Raw genomic sequence first — 18,448 nt, 5'->3', positions numbered from 1 at the left:
TGGAGAGAGCCCACATGGCACTCATCTGGCTATAAATTTTTTTAATGGGGAAATGACAACAAGCCCCACAGCAATATCGGTACCTTTTATGAAACTTTTGTTTAATTTTCTTTTAATTTGAGCTCTTTAAGGAATATGTTGTATACACCTTTTCCTGCACTGTTAGCTATCCACCTCCACACACAGCAAAGAAGCAGAGTTGGATTTCCATGACAAGGAGAACCTTTCTCGGCTATGCAAATCAGAAGTCCTAGATGCTAATCACAGCTCACACAGAGTTGTGCGAAAGCTTCAAAAACGGACTTCCAAGAACGGTGCACTCACAGAGCTAGTCCAGTTCAGGGAAGCTTGCAGTGCTTGGCAGCAAAAGAGCTGTACAAATCTCTAAGTCTGAGTGAGTTCACATCTGTTAAATGGTTCTTTGTAGAGTGACCACACTATGACTGGAACCTGCCATGATGACACTGACAGTAGGAATTTTTTTTTATTGTGTGTCACCTGAGGTTGTCAAGGAGATTTCAGATCTCATTGATCACATCAACTACATTACTATGTAACAGAACATGATACAATGTGTAGGTTTAATTCGGAACCCCTCAGGCAGGTTTTGGACGGATGGACTGATGAATAGATACATTTGTACTAAGTATACATACATTATATCACTCTATTGATTTCTGAAAAGTTCCAGGTCTGCCAAGCTGTAATGAGATTTTTGAACTTTGGGCTGTGATCAATGAAAGGAATATTATTGGCCTGCAGAATTGATATAACCCCTCTCGGTGGAGTGTTCTGCTCCCAGGCTGCCCCTCCCCCCCACATATAGGATTCCATCAGACACTTAACCTCTTTTAGAGTGTCATCAGGCTAAAAGGAATCTAATAGTGACACAGGACTTGTGCGTAGCTCTCCGGCACTATTGCTTTCCTGTCACAAATAATTTATAGCTTTCTATTTCCAACCCTTTGCCTGCACCCCATCACCGCTTCCTGGGGCTGCTGCAGGGGAGGAGGTATGAGTACAGAGGTAGGATCAATATGCTCATGCAAGCATAACTTCAGGGTGCTTTGTGGGATCAAGGAAGGAACAGTTGTAATATCTGTTCCTTGCTGTTTTCATTGCACGGTAGCTCTAGAACTTATCTCCTTCAGTGGAAGCTTCTTGGTACTTTAGAACCACAACATAAAGGACATAGCAACTTGTGTTGCTGCCCCAGGCAAAGGCCCATCTAATCAAGCCATCTCTGTCCAATACCAATCAACGAGATAACTTTGAAAATCTCACAAGGGCATGAAGGCAATAGTTCTCCCATGTTTTCTGGCCACTTTAGTACACACAGGCAGGCTGCCTCTGAATATGGGGGGGCTAACTTCATCACCATGCTTAAAAGTTGTTAATAGACCTTTTTGTCTGTTTTTTAAAAAAATCCATATCCAAGCTACTGGCTGCTCTCACATCTTGTGCTAGTGAAATGCCATGTGATAATTCCCCATTGTTTAAAGAAGTACTTACTAGGGGTGTGCACAGGCCTGAAGATTTACTTTATATCTGTATCTCTGTTTCTAAAAATTCTGATCTGTTCCTGAGCACTCTCTGCACTCTCTGTTTTGATCTGTAATTTGGCTCCTGAGACATTCAGTATATAATGAACCTGTATGTTTCCCCACATTCACTATAATGGGGAATTTAAAAACAGCTATAACTCCCCCCCTTTGCCAAAGTGGATGAATGTATAGGTACAAAAGCTCCTCCAGAGTGAATTAACCCTGCCAAATTGTAGACATATAGATCAAGGACCTTTTTGTGAGGGACATAAAAACAATCTGCTCTCCCCCCATAATCCCTTATGGGATAGACCAGAGATTTGTCTCTTTTTTACCTTAAAAAAATTAAGAGGTGATTGAGTGATATGTATTCTTGCTTGTACATTTTTAAAGACATTGCCACTTCACACCAGCCTTTCATTTGGATGGCTGTGTTCTCTGATAGGCTTTACATGTCTCCCAATAGGCCTTTACAGGCCTCTGATAGGCCTTACGAGGCTGTCTAGAATGTTGCCCGTTGCATTCTGAATAGCTCTGTTTTGTCGTTAAAGCACAGCAAGGTAGGAAACTTAAATGAAGGTTTTTAACTTTTAGAAAAATCCTCCACTACTGTGCTTAATAAAACCGAGAGCTCTTCAGTGCTCCACAGGTAACATTTTTGACAGCCTCACTTCTTGCATGGCCCATTGATAAACACAGATATATTATACAAATAAATAAATAAATATGGAGCTGTATCAATACAGAATAGGATTTCCAGGTGTCTGGTTTTCGCCCAGAGACTCCAGTTTTGGGGAAGTCCTCTCCAGGTGACTCGCCTTCATCTTTGGACTCTTAGCTTTCATTTTTTAAAAAAAAGTTTCCTGGTGGTCTGGTTCAAAAGATATAAACCAAAATGTCTCCCCCCCCCACAACTTCTGTTACTACCGGCTACTCTAATCCCTGCCCTTTCAGGTTTTTAGCCAATAAGTGAAGTCAGGGTTGTGATTGACAAGATTTGTTGACCCCAGGCAATAGCTAAACTCACCATTTCCTTTTCCTGCTCGTCTCACATCAGGAATTCAGTAAATATATAGCTTGCAGCAGCATAACAAATACTTTCTCTGTACAGCATTGGGACTTGCTTCTGTGTAAACATGCATAGGATTGCACTACAACAGAAGATCACAGCAGGATCTTGGTAGGCATAAAAGTGTACATGCAGGGTTTTTTAATTACTTGCAAAAATGGCATATTATACATTTTATCTTTCAAATATTTTTTGAAGAGAAGTTTTAAAAACTGTACATGCTGCAATGTTATACTTTTCTAATTAAGGAGTCAAACAAGTTTAAATTTTACTGGAAGAGGACAGTTTATTTGTCTTATTCATAACCTGTTTTAAAAACCTTCCCAATATGAAGCTTTTCTGGGAGTAAAACTGCAACGCTAATTCCACATACCTGGGAGCTAACCCCACTGAATTCAGTAGGACTTACTTTTGAGTAGACATGGTTAGGATTGTGTTGAAAATCAATGGGACTTTTGAGTGAACATAGAAAAGGATTGTGTTGTAAATCTTTCTCTCCCTCCGATAATTTTTTTAAGCAGTTAGGTAGGGCTTACTTAGTTGTCACTGCTTTTATTTGGCAGGAAACTAATATTTTTTTAAAAAAATGTTCTGCAATGGCCAACTGGTTTTGATAATAAACTATTATATGGGGTGTATGTATTTTTACATCTCCAGTGTGTGTGTGTGTGTATTTGGAGTCTTTCCAACAACCCTGTCAGGTAAGGTTGGAAACCAAGGCAGCTCACAACAAGAAATAAAGCCATTTAAAATCCAATAACCATAAACAACTATAAAACAGTTGCAAAACAGCTTAACATGGCATGTTTCTGAATTTTAAATTGGGTGAGTGAAGTTCCTTATCACTGAATTGCAGTCCTGTGCATGCTTCCCTGTCTGAGTCCCATTGAATACATTGGGAGTTGCTTCTGAGTAAACATGCATAGGATTGCACCTTGGGGTGGTCATGGTCTCGCTCTGTTGTTTTCACTCTGAGGGTTAGATTGGGCTGAGAAATGAGAGAGTCCATGGTCACCCAGTAAACTTTGTATCTTATTTCCATTTTAAAATGTAATTAAAATGATCTATATGCAGGCAAAGTTTATGAAGTAATGCAGATCCACATAATACATTTAAAGCACATCCAACCCACATATAAAGGGCATGACTTCCCCCAAAGAATCCTGAGAAGTGTAATTTCCCCCTTACAGTTACAATTCCCACCACCCTTAACAAACTATAATTCCCAGGATTCTGTGGTGGGATTCATGTGCTTTAAATGTATTATGTGGATCTGCCCTAGTATGCTGTGCATTCATTAGTGAAATGAAAAGAACAATTGCAAAAGATACTTTTTTAAACAGGGCTGTAGCTCAGTGGTAGGGCACATATTTTGCATGCAAAGGTCTAAAATTCAATCTCTGGAAGAGACTATTGCCTGGAATCCTGGAGAGCCAATGCTAATCCATGTCAGCAGTACTGAGCTAGGTGGTACCAAATGGCCTGACTCAGTATAAAAGAGGAAAGAGATCCAAGGGCCACAGTGATTCAGAAATTTATTTATATATTTTATTTACAACATTTATATTCTGCTTTATTGTAAAAAACCTCAAAGCGGTTTATAGAAGGAATTAAAACAATAAAATTATTGGCAAAAACAGTTAGACAGGTATTTAAAAATAATCAAAATAATAAAATCAACAATGAGTTAAAAACAGAAAAAAACATAATAGTTTCTGCATGCCTGGGTAGGCTTACCTAAAGAAAAATGTCTTTAGCAAATGCCAAAATGAATACAATGAAGGCACCTGCCTAATGGAAATAGGCAGGGAGTTCAAAAGTGTAGGTACTACCACAGTAGAGGACCGATTTCTTATAAGAGCAGAATAAGTACTATGTGGCACCCATAACATGGAAAGCACACCTTGAACTTCACCTGGTAGCAAATCGGCAACCGGTGCAGATTTCAGAGTAGAGATATTATGCGCTGATAGGGTCTTACTCATGTCAGCAATCGTGCAGCAGCATTCTGCATTAACTGCAGCCCCCGGGTCAGGTTGTGCTGCATGGGGATTTCTGTGACCTTGGCTGACTGGCTGCCAGGAGTTTTTTAGATTTGGTTAGGAAACCTGACTGGCTGTGGGATGCTGAGTTTTTACTCATAGGAATCTTGTTGTGGTTGGTATGGCATTGCATTTAGGAAATCATCCTGGTCTTTTCTTTTTCTTTTTCTATTTGCATTCATTTACCTCTGACCTTACTCCCTTACATTCACAGAAGCAACAACAGTGGTTCCATGTGGTCAGTTCAACCCCCTTAAATCCGCTGATGATGCACCTTGTTATTTGCATGATGGTTTGTTTCTTGCCCAATAGTGGTAAAAGAGAATTCACATACTGGGGAATGTGGCTTCAATTGCTTTTGTTCCCAAGCTACTGCCTGTGAAGGTAGACCAAACCATGTGTGTTTTCTCTCTGTCAATTATTACTCACTGGAATTGTGTTGGCTGTCAAAGTGAGTTGATAGCAGCCCACAGAGTAGGCAGGAAAAAGCAGAGAATCTTCTTAACTCTTACTCATTTCTCAAACCTCTCTCTGCAGTGAAGGGTCAAGTCTGTAAAGAAGTTTGGAGCAGCCACGCTAAAAGGCAGGCAGGGCATTCCAGGGAGGGGGTTGCCAACCCTGCTTTGATATGGATATTGTTGCAGAGGATTCCTAGTCAAGCCTTACCAACAGCACAATCCTAACAATATCTACACAGAAGTAAGTCCTGTTGAGTTCTATGGGGCTTAGTCCTTTAGTAAGTGTGTTTAGATTTGCAGCTTTCAGGAGCATCCATCTTTACTCCTGAGTGCTCCCCTCTAACATCTTCACAGCACTAGGCTTTCTTTCTACAATGGCCTTCTGGTGACTGGCCTGGCCTGAGGGCACTTAAACCCTTCTTGCTAGAAGCAAGTAGGCTAAATTAAATGTTCCTTACTCAGGAACTCTAAGCAGGTAAGAAGGAATGATCCCATCACTTCAGCTGGACCTGGAAACACCCTCATTTAGACTTCTATCTTAATTTCCAATTGGATAATTTGTTCTGTTTGAGTGGTATGCTCCAAGCAAGTGTGGTTAATGCTTAGTGTATCATATGTGATGATATCACTAGGGCTTGCCTCTATGACATCACTAGAGCCCACCCCTATGATATCACCAGGATACACTCCCTATGACATCACTAGGATCTGCCCCTGAAATCTCAGGGTTTGGGATGCTTCTGACTTTGCAACCCTAGTACAGAAAAGCACAGAAACTGAGCAACACAGTGCTCTGTGGCTTAGTGGAGTCCCTGATGCAACACAGGGGGTGTATTGACATTACACTTCAGCTTGGTGGGGGTGGGGGTGCCCCCCAATTCACTTTGTTACTTGGCTCCAACACAAAGCCACTGCACACCCCTAATATGTACTTCTGTGTGTTCTGAACCTACTGCCAACCAGGTTAATTGGGTGGCTGTAGATTCTATGAAGTGACTAATTTATCTGCAGTCATTCTAGCCGTAACTTTGTAGCCCTGTACCACACCTCAACCAATGTTTTGTCTTTCCCTCCTAACTAAAAAACTTCACACTCTTTAGCTTTTCCTTACAGGGAAGGTGTTCAATAGCTTGATTAGGCTGCATTCCTATGCAGTTTTAATAGGACATTCTTTCAAGTAAACATGCAAAGGATTGCTTTGCCTTTTTTGTACATTTCTGGCATAATTTTTGAAATGGGACAATCAGAATATTACATAGTATTCTACATGTATCTGCATCATGGATGATGTGTCAGTGAACGTTTTTTCAATCCCTTTTAAAATAATCCCTGATACTAAATTTGCTTTTTTCTCCTCTGCCACAGCATACCATTGATGTTTTCAATGACTTTCCACCATAATCCCAATATCTCTTTCTTGTATAGGCACGACTAGTTCAGACCCTGTCAGTATGTATTTTAACCAGTCTTCCACATTTTGCACTTACTTACATTGGAATTCATCTTATTACATATGAACTCATCTTATTACTTAGGAAGCTGACTTATACCAAGTCAGACTACTGGTCCATCTAGCTCAGCATTTTCTATAGTGATGGGCAGTGGGCCTCTGCAGGGTCTCAGGCAGAGATTCACTATCAGCCAGCCAGCCCTGTAGCTAGTCTTCTTTGTTAGGTAGAGCAGCCGCATTTCTAAGTGACCTTCTCTATCATCAGAGAGTGTGTTAACTTACATGAATGGTTTAATCTGTTGAATTGTCTCACCCTTTTTGAGAAATCCCTAGGAATACAGGACTCAAAAGCTTGACTTTGCCTGTAGCTACAGTCTCCTTTCACCTGGTCTGTCCCTGTATTCTGATTAGCAAGCTAGCTAAATGTGTGCTGGATGGAATAACTATCAGGTGGATCCACAGCTGGCTACTGAACTGATGGTTCCTTCTCAAAGTGGGGGGAGGTAAAAAGTGGGGTACCGCAGGGGTCAGTCCTGGGCCCAGTTCTTTTCAGCTTTTTTTTATTAATGACTTGGATAAGGAGGTGCAGGGAATGCTCATTAAATTTGCAGATGATACAAAATTGGGAGGGATAGCTAATACCCTGAAAGACAGAAACAAAATTTAAAGGGATATTGATAGGCTGGAGCATTGGGCTGAAAACAACAGAATGAAATTCAACAGGGATAAGTGCAAAGTTCTATATCTAGGAAAAAGAAACAAATGCACAGTGATAAGATGGGGGGTACTTGGCTCAGCAATACTACATGCAAGAAGGATTTTGGAATTGTTGTTGATCACAAGCTGAATAGGAGCCAACAGTGTGATGTGCCTGCAAAAACGTCAAATGCTATTTTAGGCTGCATTAACAAAAGTATAGTTTCCAAATTGCATGAAGTACTAGTTCCCCTCTATTTGGCACTAGTTACGCTTCATCATGAGTACTGCATCCAGTTCTGGATATCGCACTTTAAGAAGGATGCAGACAAACTAGAACAGGTTCAGAAGAGGGCAACAATGATGATCAGGAGGCTGGAAACAAAGCCCTATGAGGAGAGACTGAAAGAACTGGGCATGTTTAGCCTGGAGAAGAGAAGACTGAGGGGAGATATGATAGCACTCTTCAAGTACATGAAAGGTTGCCACACAGAGGAGGGCCAGGATTTCTTCTTGATCATCCCAGAGTGCAGGACACAGAATAATGGGCTCAAATTACAGGAAGCCAGATTTTGGCTAAACATCAGGAAAAACTTCCTAGCAGAGTTGTATGACAATGGAACCAATTACCTAGGGTGGTGGTGGACTCTCCAACACTGGAGGCATTCAAGAGGCAGCTAAACAACCACCTGTTGGGTATGCTTTAAGTTGGATTCCTGCATTGAGCAGGGGGATGGACTTAATGGCCTTATAGGCACCTTCCAACATTACTATTCAATGATTCTATGATTCTTCATGAACTGACCTACTTTGGTAAAGACAGTGAGCTCCTGAGCTTGGCTTTGTTGCTGCACTAGGTGTCTCAGTTTTAGATTCCACCTGAAAAACATGTCCATACTACAAGTTTAGGAAAGGACAGAGAGAATATAAATACTATAGGGTGTGTTTGTTAACTCCTCCTTGAAAGTCCCTCCTTCTGATCTTATTCCTGGCCTTTAGACAATTCCTGGACAATCAAGGGAATTTTTTTAACTGGTTGCTATATTAAGGATGAACTAAGCAATGGAAACTAATTGCTGAAAGCAATTGGAATTGTTTTTACTGGTTGCTGAGTTGATTTTTCTGTCCAGAAACCCTGAAAAGGCCTCAGGCTGAGCTGCACATATTGGGAAAATCAGAAATTAGGCCTGAGTTACAGCTTAGCTATCGAGCCAGCCAGCTTGCTAACTGTAGTGTACACTGCAATATTTCTATTTCTCTAGGGTTGTTTTCATCCTTTGCCATCAAGTAATCAAGAAAAAGAAAAAAATAGCCACCATAATTGTGGATATAGTGAGTGCTTTAAAAGAGTAAAGGGTAGCCATTTTTTCAGATCACTTTAAGTTACCTCTTTATTTTACCCTTTAGCAATAAGCACCCAATCCTGCTCTACTCATTATAATAATGCAGAATAAACAGACTCTTACTTCTTACTCAGAGCTTGGAAAAGTCACTTTTTTGAAGTACAACTCCCATCAGCCCAATCCAGTGGCCATGCTGGCTGGGGCTGATGGGAGTTGTAGTTCAAAAAAGTAACTTTTCCAAGCTCTGTTCTTACTGCAGGCAAACAAACATGCTTTTTTATCGCTGGCTGTGTAGACAGCACAACTGAAAATGAAAATGAAAAGCAGAGCAGAGGAAAGTCCAAGGGTTAGAGTCTAACTCTAGCCCATAATACAAAGTTATAATATTTGACTCTTCAAGGGTCATGTTACTATACAGATGGGTTTTTTTTCAAGATCACTTAAATAATTATAGGGTGACTGTGATAATAAAAAATCCACTTTCAGTCAGAGAAAATCTTGAGTGAGCAGACTTTGGGGGGCTCTTCCAGATGTGGTTTTTGTTGTGCACTTGCCCTGCCTTATTCACTGAATTTTTCCAAGGATCCCATTCTTAAGTTGCTCCTGTTCTTAATACAAGCTGTCATTCTTTAAATGGAGACTGTGATTGTCTGTCATGTCATAAAGTAACAAGACAATTTCCCAAAAATATCCTGGCCGGGATGGGTGGGTTATGAAGCCCTACCTGGAGTTGCCAGGGATTGGATCTGGGATCTGCTCTACCACTGAGCTACAACCCCTCCTCCTCCTCCGATGATTTCTTTACATGTTTTATGTACTGCCTTTCAAAATGATCCCAGGACTGCAGTATCTTGCAGCTTGTTTTCCATTCATGGTTCAGATGAGAGTCTTTTTCCAGTATGTTCCACAGTGAAGGTTGTGATACAAATAATTTGTTTTCCTTCTTTGCCGTTTTCCTATCCTCCTTTAGTAATCCTTTCACATCTTGGCAGTCCTGCTGTCCTACTGCCTCCCAGGCTGGTTTTTTTCTTTTGAAGTACTGAAACAAAAAATTAGTTTTGGTTTTCTCTCTTCATCAATTTGTTCTTCAAATTCTTTTTCAAGTTACCTTATTATCAACTTTAAATTGTTTTGTAGAGTTTGTGTTTTGGGATGTGGTTTTTTTAAAGGAACCTTTCTTACCTTTTATGGGTATAGTAACACTGCTATCTCGTTCAAGGGGATGCCAATATGGTTATTTTCATACTTTTGCTCATCTTGGCTATGCACCTTCTCTGAGTCTTTATTACAGTGAACTTAAATTTATTCAGGGAGTTTGAAGTATTTTGGGGTTAAATAACTCATTATTAAAACATTTTCTACTTTAGATGCCTCTTTATGTTTCCTGAGCACCATCAATGCTAGCTGGTGGGAGTGAAGATACAATGTTCTGCCTGGTATTTTCTGCCTGTATTGATTTATGTGTATAAATTTGTTTCTTTTATTAATTTTACTGTATTAGACTCTATACACTTTCTTTCTTTCTTTCTTTCTTTCTTTCTTTCTTTCTTTCTTTCTTTCTTTCTTTCTTTCTTTCTTTCTTTCTTTCTTTCTTTCTTTCTTTCTTTCTTTCTTACTTACTTACTTACTTACTTACTTACTTACTTACTTACTTACTTACTTACTTACTTACTTACTTACTTAATATCCTGGTAAATTATCACAGTTCTAAAAATTTTCTGATACATCTGCTAAGTCTATATTCTTCTGTCAGACCAAATACTCTAAATTCACCCATCTTGGCTTGGAGTCTTCTAGAATCAACACACTATATATTGTGTCCCCTTATTATTTAAATGCCTTTGCGTAGGTGCTGTCTTTCTTTTGTCTTTTTGATGTGCCCTGTTTTGGTTCTGTGTCCGCATCTTAGCTTCTACATTGTTGTAGTTTAAGGACATAAAGCATTTAGATCAACCTCCTTAAGGGATGATCCCTTGCCTCTTCTAAACTTGAAGCTTCTGAGCAACTATTTGGGCTTTCTTCTAGGTTTAAAAGCTGCTCTACCACCTTTTTGATCTTTAGTCATAATCAGCATAAACTAAATGAGACTCCATACATTAGACTAATGCTTCACTTTGCATACTCTCTTCATGTGTTTATCTCCCCTGTTCTTTTAATAAATGCATGACAGACAGAAGCTTAACCTTCTCCTAGCACATAGATACACTGAAGAGAAAACCTTTCCTCCTGTATTTCTGCCTCCTGTACAAGGCAGCAACCCTACTCACCACCTGCAGAGGATGGGATCACAGATAAAGGCAAGGCCTGATGTCTCAGCCACCAGCTGGGTCGGCATGAAACAAAAATGAACCATGAGAGAGGACTGAGGGGGAAATATGAGACGTTTTGCATTGCACATTTTAATACAAGTCACCAAATACCGCAAGCCTGTACTTGTCACTTCTTAGAACAACATTCAGAGTATGATGTGTCTCCTAATCATGTTTTGTTTTGTTTTTACCTGAATGCTCCAACTTTGATTAAAGCAAATGAACCCCCTCATACATATCATGTGGATGCACCAGCTAATATACAACTGTTTGGGGGAAGGGTCATGACTCAGTGATAGAGGATCTGCTCTGGATGCAGACGTTCCCAGGTTCAATCCCCAGCTTTTCCAGGAAGGGCTGGGAGAGATCCCTGTCTGAAACCCCAGACTAAAATAGTGAACTAGATGAACCAATGATCAGACTTGTTATAAGACAGCTTATTTTATTCCTATGTACATGTGCATGTCTCTTCCTTGCGATTAGTAAGCCTGACTGGTCCATGGTTTTTGATCATGCAGAAGAGCTGTATGCTCAGAGAAACATTTCTCATTAATGCGACCTGCATGACCACACAATGGGTGCAACCACTGGGTGTTTCATCACTGTTTGAATGCATGGCATGTGTGTGTAATCCTACCTATCCTCACATGTTCAGTGAATGCATGCAGGGAGTCATTGTGTTCAGCCCTTAAAACCGTGGGTGCTTCCACACAACAGGTTCTTGTGGACTCAGTGCTGCTCATGCATGCCAGTAGCCTATAGAGCCGACATGATGTAATCAAAATGCTGCCCCATATTATTTTCCCCATTTAATCTGAATGTACCATTTCTGTGGAAAATCTGATAAGTAAACAATAAACAACACAGGCATTGTAAATCCAGATTAAATGGGGGTGCAGAATGGGATGGCATTCTAATGAGTATGATATTGTGTGGACACTGCAAAAAAATTTTTTTTTCTTTGCATGCATGAGCTGCACCGATTCCACAAGACACTGCGGTGTGGAAGTACTCAGTAACAACATCGTTCTCCCAAAAGTCTCCTGATTGTTGTAAAAACTCTGCTCTTTCTCCCTTGCTGCTGTCTTTGCCGGCAGTGCCTGCGAGAACACCTACTGTTCTCTCATCTTTCTAATTTCATCTAAATCCCAACTTTTTTTTAACCTGTGAAGCCTATATCTTAATCCACCACAACACAACTCTAAGTATGTTGAGAAAATGCACAATGAATGCCTACAAGATAGATGTTCAACAAAGAGGTTAAACCATCTCTGTATTATTGGTCAGGGAGCTCTGTTGACCTTTCGGCCAGCACAACTGGGTTTATTTTTTTAAATCCAATTTCTTCTTACTGCCACAAACCAACCAGCAAGTTTTGCTTCCTGTGTCTTCATTTCACTTTTTCTTGATCTGACCAGAAGTATGTATTCCACTGTTATCTAATGAGAAAAGATTGATCTTGGAAAAGGCGGGGCAGGGGGAGGGACACTTTTATTTTTTTCTCTCGTCCTTATAAAAGTGTACTACAGTTTAATTGAACTCTCAGAAGTTTTTGTCATGATGGAGCAGATAGGTAAATCATACAATTTTTTTGTTCATGTCTTGGAGGCTAGTCAGATCCACAGCTTACAAACAACTGTGTAATAGTCCCTAGAGAGGCTGATTCTTAAGACTGGAGAACTTTGAAGTTAAATAAGAACATAAGAACATAAGAAGAGCCTGCTGGATCAGGCCAGTGACCCATCTAGTCCAGCATCCTGTTCTCACAGTGGCCAACCAGGTGCTTGGGGGAAGCCCGCAAGCAGGACCCGAGTGCAAGAACACTCTCCCCTCCTGAGGCTTCCGGCAACTGGTTTTCAGAAGCATGCTGCCTCTGACTAGGGTGGCACAGCACAGCCATCATGGCTAGTAGCCATTGATAGCCCTGTCCTCCATGAATTTGTCTAATCTTCTTTCAAAGCCATCCAAGCTGGTGGCCATTACTGCATCTTGTGGGAGCAAATTCCATAGTTTGACTATGCGCTGAGTAAAGAAGTACTTCCTTTTGCCTGTCCTGAATCTTCCAACATTCAGCTTCTTTGAATGTCCACAAGTTCTAGTATTATGAGAGAGGGAGAAGAACTTTTCTCTATCCACTTTCTCAATGCCATGCACCTCGTCAGGGAGATCACTGCCTGCTTCAAAGGAAATATTCTAACACATGGCAACCATGTTTACTGCAATATATGCTACACTAACAACCAAGACAATTAATTTTTAATTATCTTAACATCTCAGTGATAAGATTTTTTTAATAATACAGATAAGAATCTGCCATATATTCTTTCAAAGTGTCCATTACTTACAAAGTTAGTGGGACTATGACTGATTAGTACCAAGGAACACTAGATCCCCTATGAAATTACGTTTCTTCTGCAAAAAGGTTGCAGGCAAATAAGTATGCCAATATTCAAGACTTAGGGGAATCACAAATGGAATTCGATAAATTGTTGACTTCAATCATTATTTGCTCTTTTTTGGGCTTGCATTTTCACATAAGTGGCACTGCCAATTATCGAACTCCTCTTACATTTAAGTAAGCAACCTGTGCTGCCTAAGGAAATGAAATCTAAAATACCAACCCATTTTCATTTAATTGATTTACTTTATTTATTTATTTTATTTATTATTTATTTATTATTTAATTTGTATCCCACCCAGGGCAGCAAACAAAGCGCTAAAAACACTTTTTAAAAGGTAAAGGTGTCCCCGCACTCATAGTGCGAGTCGTTTCCGATTCTTAGGGTGACATCTTGCGACGTTTACTAGGCAGACCGTATATATGGGGTGGGATTGCCAGTTCCTTCCCCGGCCTTTCTTTACCCCCCAGCATATGCCGAATACTCATTTTACCGACCACGGATGGATGGAAGGCTGAGTGGACCTCAACCCCTTTTACCAGAGATTCGACTTCCTCCTTCCGTTGGAATCGAACTCCGGCTGTGAGCAGAGCTTCGGCTGCGTTACCGCCGCTTACCACTCTGCGCCACGGAGGGTCTTAAAAACACTTTAAAACATCATAAAAACAGATCTTAAAATACATTAAAACAAAACAGTGTTAAAAACATAAAAAACAACTTTTAAAAAGGTTAAAAACATTATTAAAAAACATATTAAGCAATTCTAATACAGACACAGACTGAGATAGGTCTCAACCTAAAAGGCTTGTTGAAAGAGGAATACAGATGCCGAAAAGATAGCAGAGATGGCGCCTGCCTAATATTCAAAGGAATTCCACAGGGTAGGTGCTCCCACACTAAAGGTCCATTTCCTTTACCTTGGCTTTGAGCTCATCTCCAAAATTGGGATCACTGAAGTCAACAAAGCGGAAAAAGAGTGCCCATTTTTGGGCAATGGTGTAATTTTTGGGAATCTCTTCTTCCATGTATTCTTTTAAGAAAGTCATGTTGCAGAGAAAACGGCCTGTAAAGGCCCGGAGAAGTTGGAAGAGGAGTTCTATGTCACCATAATTTCTCTTGCAGTTCTTGGGATAGCTCACATAGTAGAGCCTAGTAAAGCTCCCAAACATCAGTCCTCTGGGAAAAGAATTTGTAAGATAACCTGTTTTTCTGTGGGCTGCCACATTTACTTTGTTGGGAGATCTGTGATCAGATCTATCTCTCCCTACCACCTGATTGCAGGGAGGGAGTGCTCATCCTAAACCGGTGCCTGGAGGCTGTGAAGGGCTGGATGTGGGCTAACAAACTGAAACTTAATCCAGACAAGACAGAAGTACTGCTGGTCAAGGGAAAAACTGCATCAGGGACGGGGTTGCAACCTGTTCTGGATGGGGTTTCACTCCCCTTGAAGGAGCAGGTCCGCAGTTTGGGAGTCCTCCTGGATCCTGCCCTGCTGCTTGAATATCAGGTGGCTGTGGTAGCCAGGAGTGCTTTTGGCCAACTCAAACTGGTCTACCAGCTGCGTCCATTCCTGGAGGCAGTTGACTTGGCCACAGTGACACATGCATTGGTGACATCGAGGCTTGATTACTGTAATGCATGTGGGGCTGGCTTTGAAAATGGTTCAGAAATTGCAGTTGGTTCAAAATGCAGCAGCCAGAATGTTAACTGGAGCACGGCACAGGGAGCATATCACCCCTGTGCTTTATCGACTCCACTGGCTCCCAATTTGTTTCCGAGCCCAATTCAAAGTGCTGGTTCTGACCTTTAAAGCCCTAAATGGCCTTGGACCAATGTACCTGAGGGACCGCTTACGCCCATATGTACCTGCCCGGGATTTAAGATCATCTGCCTCTGGTCTCCTCTGCGTGCCTGGAGTGAAAGACGTTAGACTGACAGGTATGTGGGAGAGAGCTTTTTCAGCTGTGGCTCCCAAGCTTTGGAACACCCTACCCCAAGAAGTCCGCTCTGCTCCCTCCCTGTTGGTTTTCTGGAGACTTCTGAAAATGATCTTGTTCCGGAGAGCCTTTGGGAGGGACTGAAGGTACAGCCTGACACTGATTTTATGCCTTCTGTGTTAAATTTGACCCTTGTAGTCCCCTTTAGTACCACTCCTTATATATATGTATATGTGTGTGTGTGTGTGTGTGTATAATTTTATGTATTTTAATTGTATTTTATGTATTTTAACATTTTGTGATTTTATTGTTTCCAATTTTATTATGTACATGTTTGATTTTATTTTTGTAAGCCACCCTGAGTGCCCTATTACAGGGTAGAAGGCCAGGATAGGAATATTTTAAATATAAAAATAAATAATAAATCTTCAGTGTGTGTTTTTTAATAAATGTAATAGCCACTAGTCTCTCTCTCTCTCTTCCGCCGCCCCCCCCCGGTGGGATGGAGGCGTTGACCCAGGAGTTGCCAACCTTTTTGGACCTGTGGGCACCTTTTGAATTTGCTGTCTCTCTGGGAGGGAGGGGTTAATCCAGGGGTTGCCAATCTTTTTGGACCAGTGGGCACATCTTGAATTTTGAGAAAGCACTATAGGTACAAGTCACAAAATGGCTGCCATGGGGGGCATGACATAACTCATAATTTAAGAGAGTACAATAACTGTTGCTCCCCCTCCCCACCCTGTATTTGAATACTGACAATGGGATAGTGTCCTCCATGGCACCTCATGGCACCATGCTAGCTGTGGGGGTACAGGACAGGCCATGTGATACACATAGCTCTGTCCTCCAACAGAAAGGTATAACCAGGAAACTCAGGAAGAATATTGATAGGGCCCACCATTGGTAGCCCCCAGCATCTGCTGCCTGAAGTGATAATCTCACTCTGCCTAATGGTAGGGCTGGCCCTGAACCTATGTAAGTGTAACTACATCTGACAACATACACAGTTTATTTATTTATTTATTTCATTTATCTGTTCTTTCCCTTGCCCCATCCTTCTTCTCAATAAGGCTTGGTGCAAGGACCCATCAATTTTTGTTTAAATTACTCAGTATGGTGCTGTATATAAATTAAGATGTTAATGAAAATTATGTCACTAGCAAAAGAGACCCTGATATAAATTAGCAGGGAGTACATCTTCCTAAATTTGCCAGATCATTTCTAGTGCCAATTTCTTCCAGTTCCCTGTGATATTGAGCCCATGACATTACACTTCTCTCCCATGTAAAAAAAGGAATTATCACCATAGATAGTTACTCCATTAACAAGTGAGAAGTAAACCAGTCCTCTGAATATGGTGAGCTGAGTAGCTTTTGATCATTGGCACAAAGAGTGCATCTTCCTAATCTGTAAACATCATCATCAACCACCACATTCATATAAAATATTCTATATGCCTGATTTGTATGAACAAGTCCATTCAGAAAATTTGAGTATTCCCTTGTTCTCCATCATATACATTCAGACTAGGGATATAGGAAAAATTTTGTTCATATTTTAATTTAAAACTACCTAATTTGAACTTGCTGATATAATACGTTAACTGTAACACAGCTGTCCGTTGAATTTTGCAATACGATTCTCCAACCAAAAAAAGGGAATAAAATACATATATTTGGGGAAATTGGTTGTAAAAATGTGTATATTAGACAAAAGTTGCATACAAACTGTAAATATTAAGAGAGATGCACATTAAAATGCTGACAAATTTTTGTGAAGCCAAAATTGACAGATTTGCCCATACCCAGTTCAGACTAATGTATGTTTGTTTTTTTGTTTTGGCAGGATCATCAGAACCAAAGTGCAGCAGCCTTTCCACCCCACGCCAGATGGGAGCGGGGCAGGAGTGACTGCACCTGGGCATACTATAGGTAAGAGGAAACCAGAGGGAAGGGGGTGGGGGAGAAGAAGCATCAGGAAATTAGTGATCTCATGCATAGTGAAACAAAGGGACAGGCCTAGGCAAAATGAAAAAGCTTTCCTGAATGTATCTTCAGGGCCAAAGAAGTACCAAGCCTGGCCTCTAACTAGGCTTAGATCATGTGTACAGAACACATATATTTGAGTAGCAGCTTGCGGTTGTTCTTCCAAAGTGCTTTTCCATGTTTGTGTGAATGCTTGTTATTCCATTGCTTGGGGCATGTATGCGTAGCAAACAAATCTTCTGTTTTGGAGGAGCTAGGTGTTGCTGCTCAGCAAATTGTTCTGTAATTGTCTGAAACATTCCCTGTATCTCTGTCTCCACATTCCAGTATTCATTGGTAGGACAGCCTCTCATCCAAAACACTCGTTTTCAAAATGCCACAAGTTGGGATGCAACTAGACTGCAGTGCAGAAAGGAACAGTGTGTTCTTTTGAGGAAATGGTCATGAAGATGCCACCTCAAAAGCCCTGGATTCCACTCTGTGCTGAATAGCCAAATCCTCCTGTATATAGTCCTCAAGCTGAAAAATACCAACAGAGTCTGTGCTTATAGAGGGATGGTGCCATGGCTCAAGTCAGCCTCCAATAGATTTTCTGTTCCGCAGGTCTAACTGGTTCTGGCCACTGGAGTGTTCCCCAGGTCTATCCACGGTGTGAAGTCAGATGTCCTCCCTGCCACTCTCTTTCAAGTCAGTCCACTGGGATATGTGTCTTGCTAGGCATGACACACAAAATCCAATCAGCAAAGTGAATGGGAAACCCAGGCTGCCTACACACTAACCCACACAAAAATGTAGTTTTACTCAATCCTGAATCGTTCATGTTTGTCCTCAATATGCTCCTTTCAATCTGGATTAATCTAGATCCTACCATCCATAAGGGTGTGTGGTTAGTTGACACGCACTTGAAAACTGTCCTCTTTATTAAATTATCCATGTCTTTTCCTCCCTGTCCATGTCCCAGGATAATGAAGAAGGAAGTGGTGAAACAATGGGCAATGAGCTTTTATTCTTGGAATGAAACCAGTTTTTCAAGAAGCACTTTTCAGGGGCAAAACATATGCAATAGATCTAGATTGTGTGTGGACTATGTAGAAAAAACAAGTACTCAGTCTCCATTGATTCTAGAATTAAATGTCATGCGTACACAGCCCCATATAACAACAGAATAAATAGTAAACAGTTACTATCCTGGGCAGTCATTTGTAAAATACGCCAA

General features: G+C 40.8%; 1 protein-coding gene across 2 annotated transcripts in view; it reads left to right on the top strand.

Moving 5' to 3' along the window:
* PAX2 (paired box 2) overlaps nt 1-18,448 on the top strand; it is a 183,530-nt gene that overhangs the window by 49,433 nt on the left and 115,649 nt on the right. For both annotated transcript variants that reach the window (XM_061634665.1, XM_061634663.1), the window contains exon 4: nt 17,093-17,178. In XM_061634665.1, coding sequence (XP_061490649.1) covers nt 17,093-17,178 — 86 coding nt within the window. The remainder of the gene's footprint in view (nt 1-17,092; nt 17,179-18,448) is intronic.

Source organism: Rhineura floridana, chromosome 7 (genome assembly GCF_030035675.1).
Source record: "Rhineura floridana isolate rRhiFlo1 chromosome 7, rRhiFlo1.hap2, whole genome shotgun sequence".
Taxonomy (NCBI): domain Eukaryota; kingdom Metazoa; phylum Chordata; class Lepidosauria; order Squamata; family Rhineuridae; genus Rhineura; species Rhineura floridana.
Note: the sequence above shows the minus strand (reverse complement) of the source record. Positions and strands in the feature narration are given on the sequence as shown.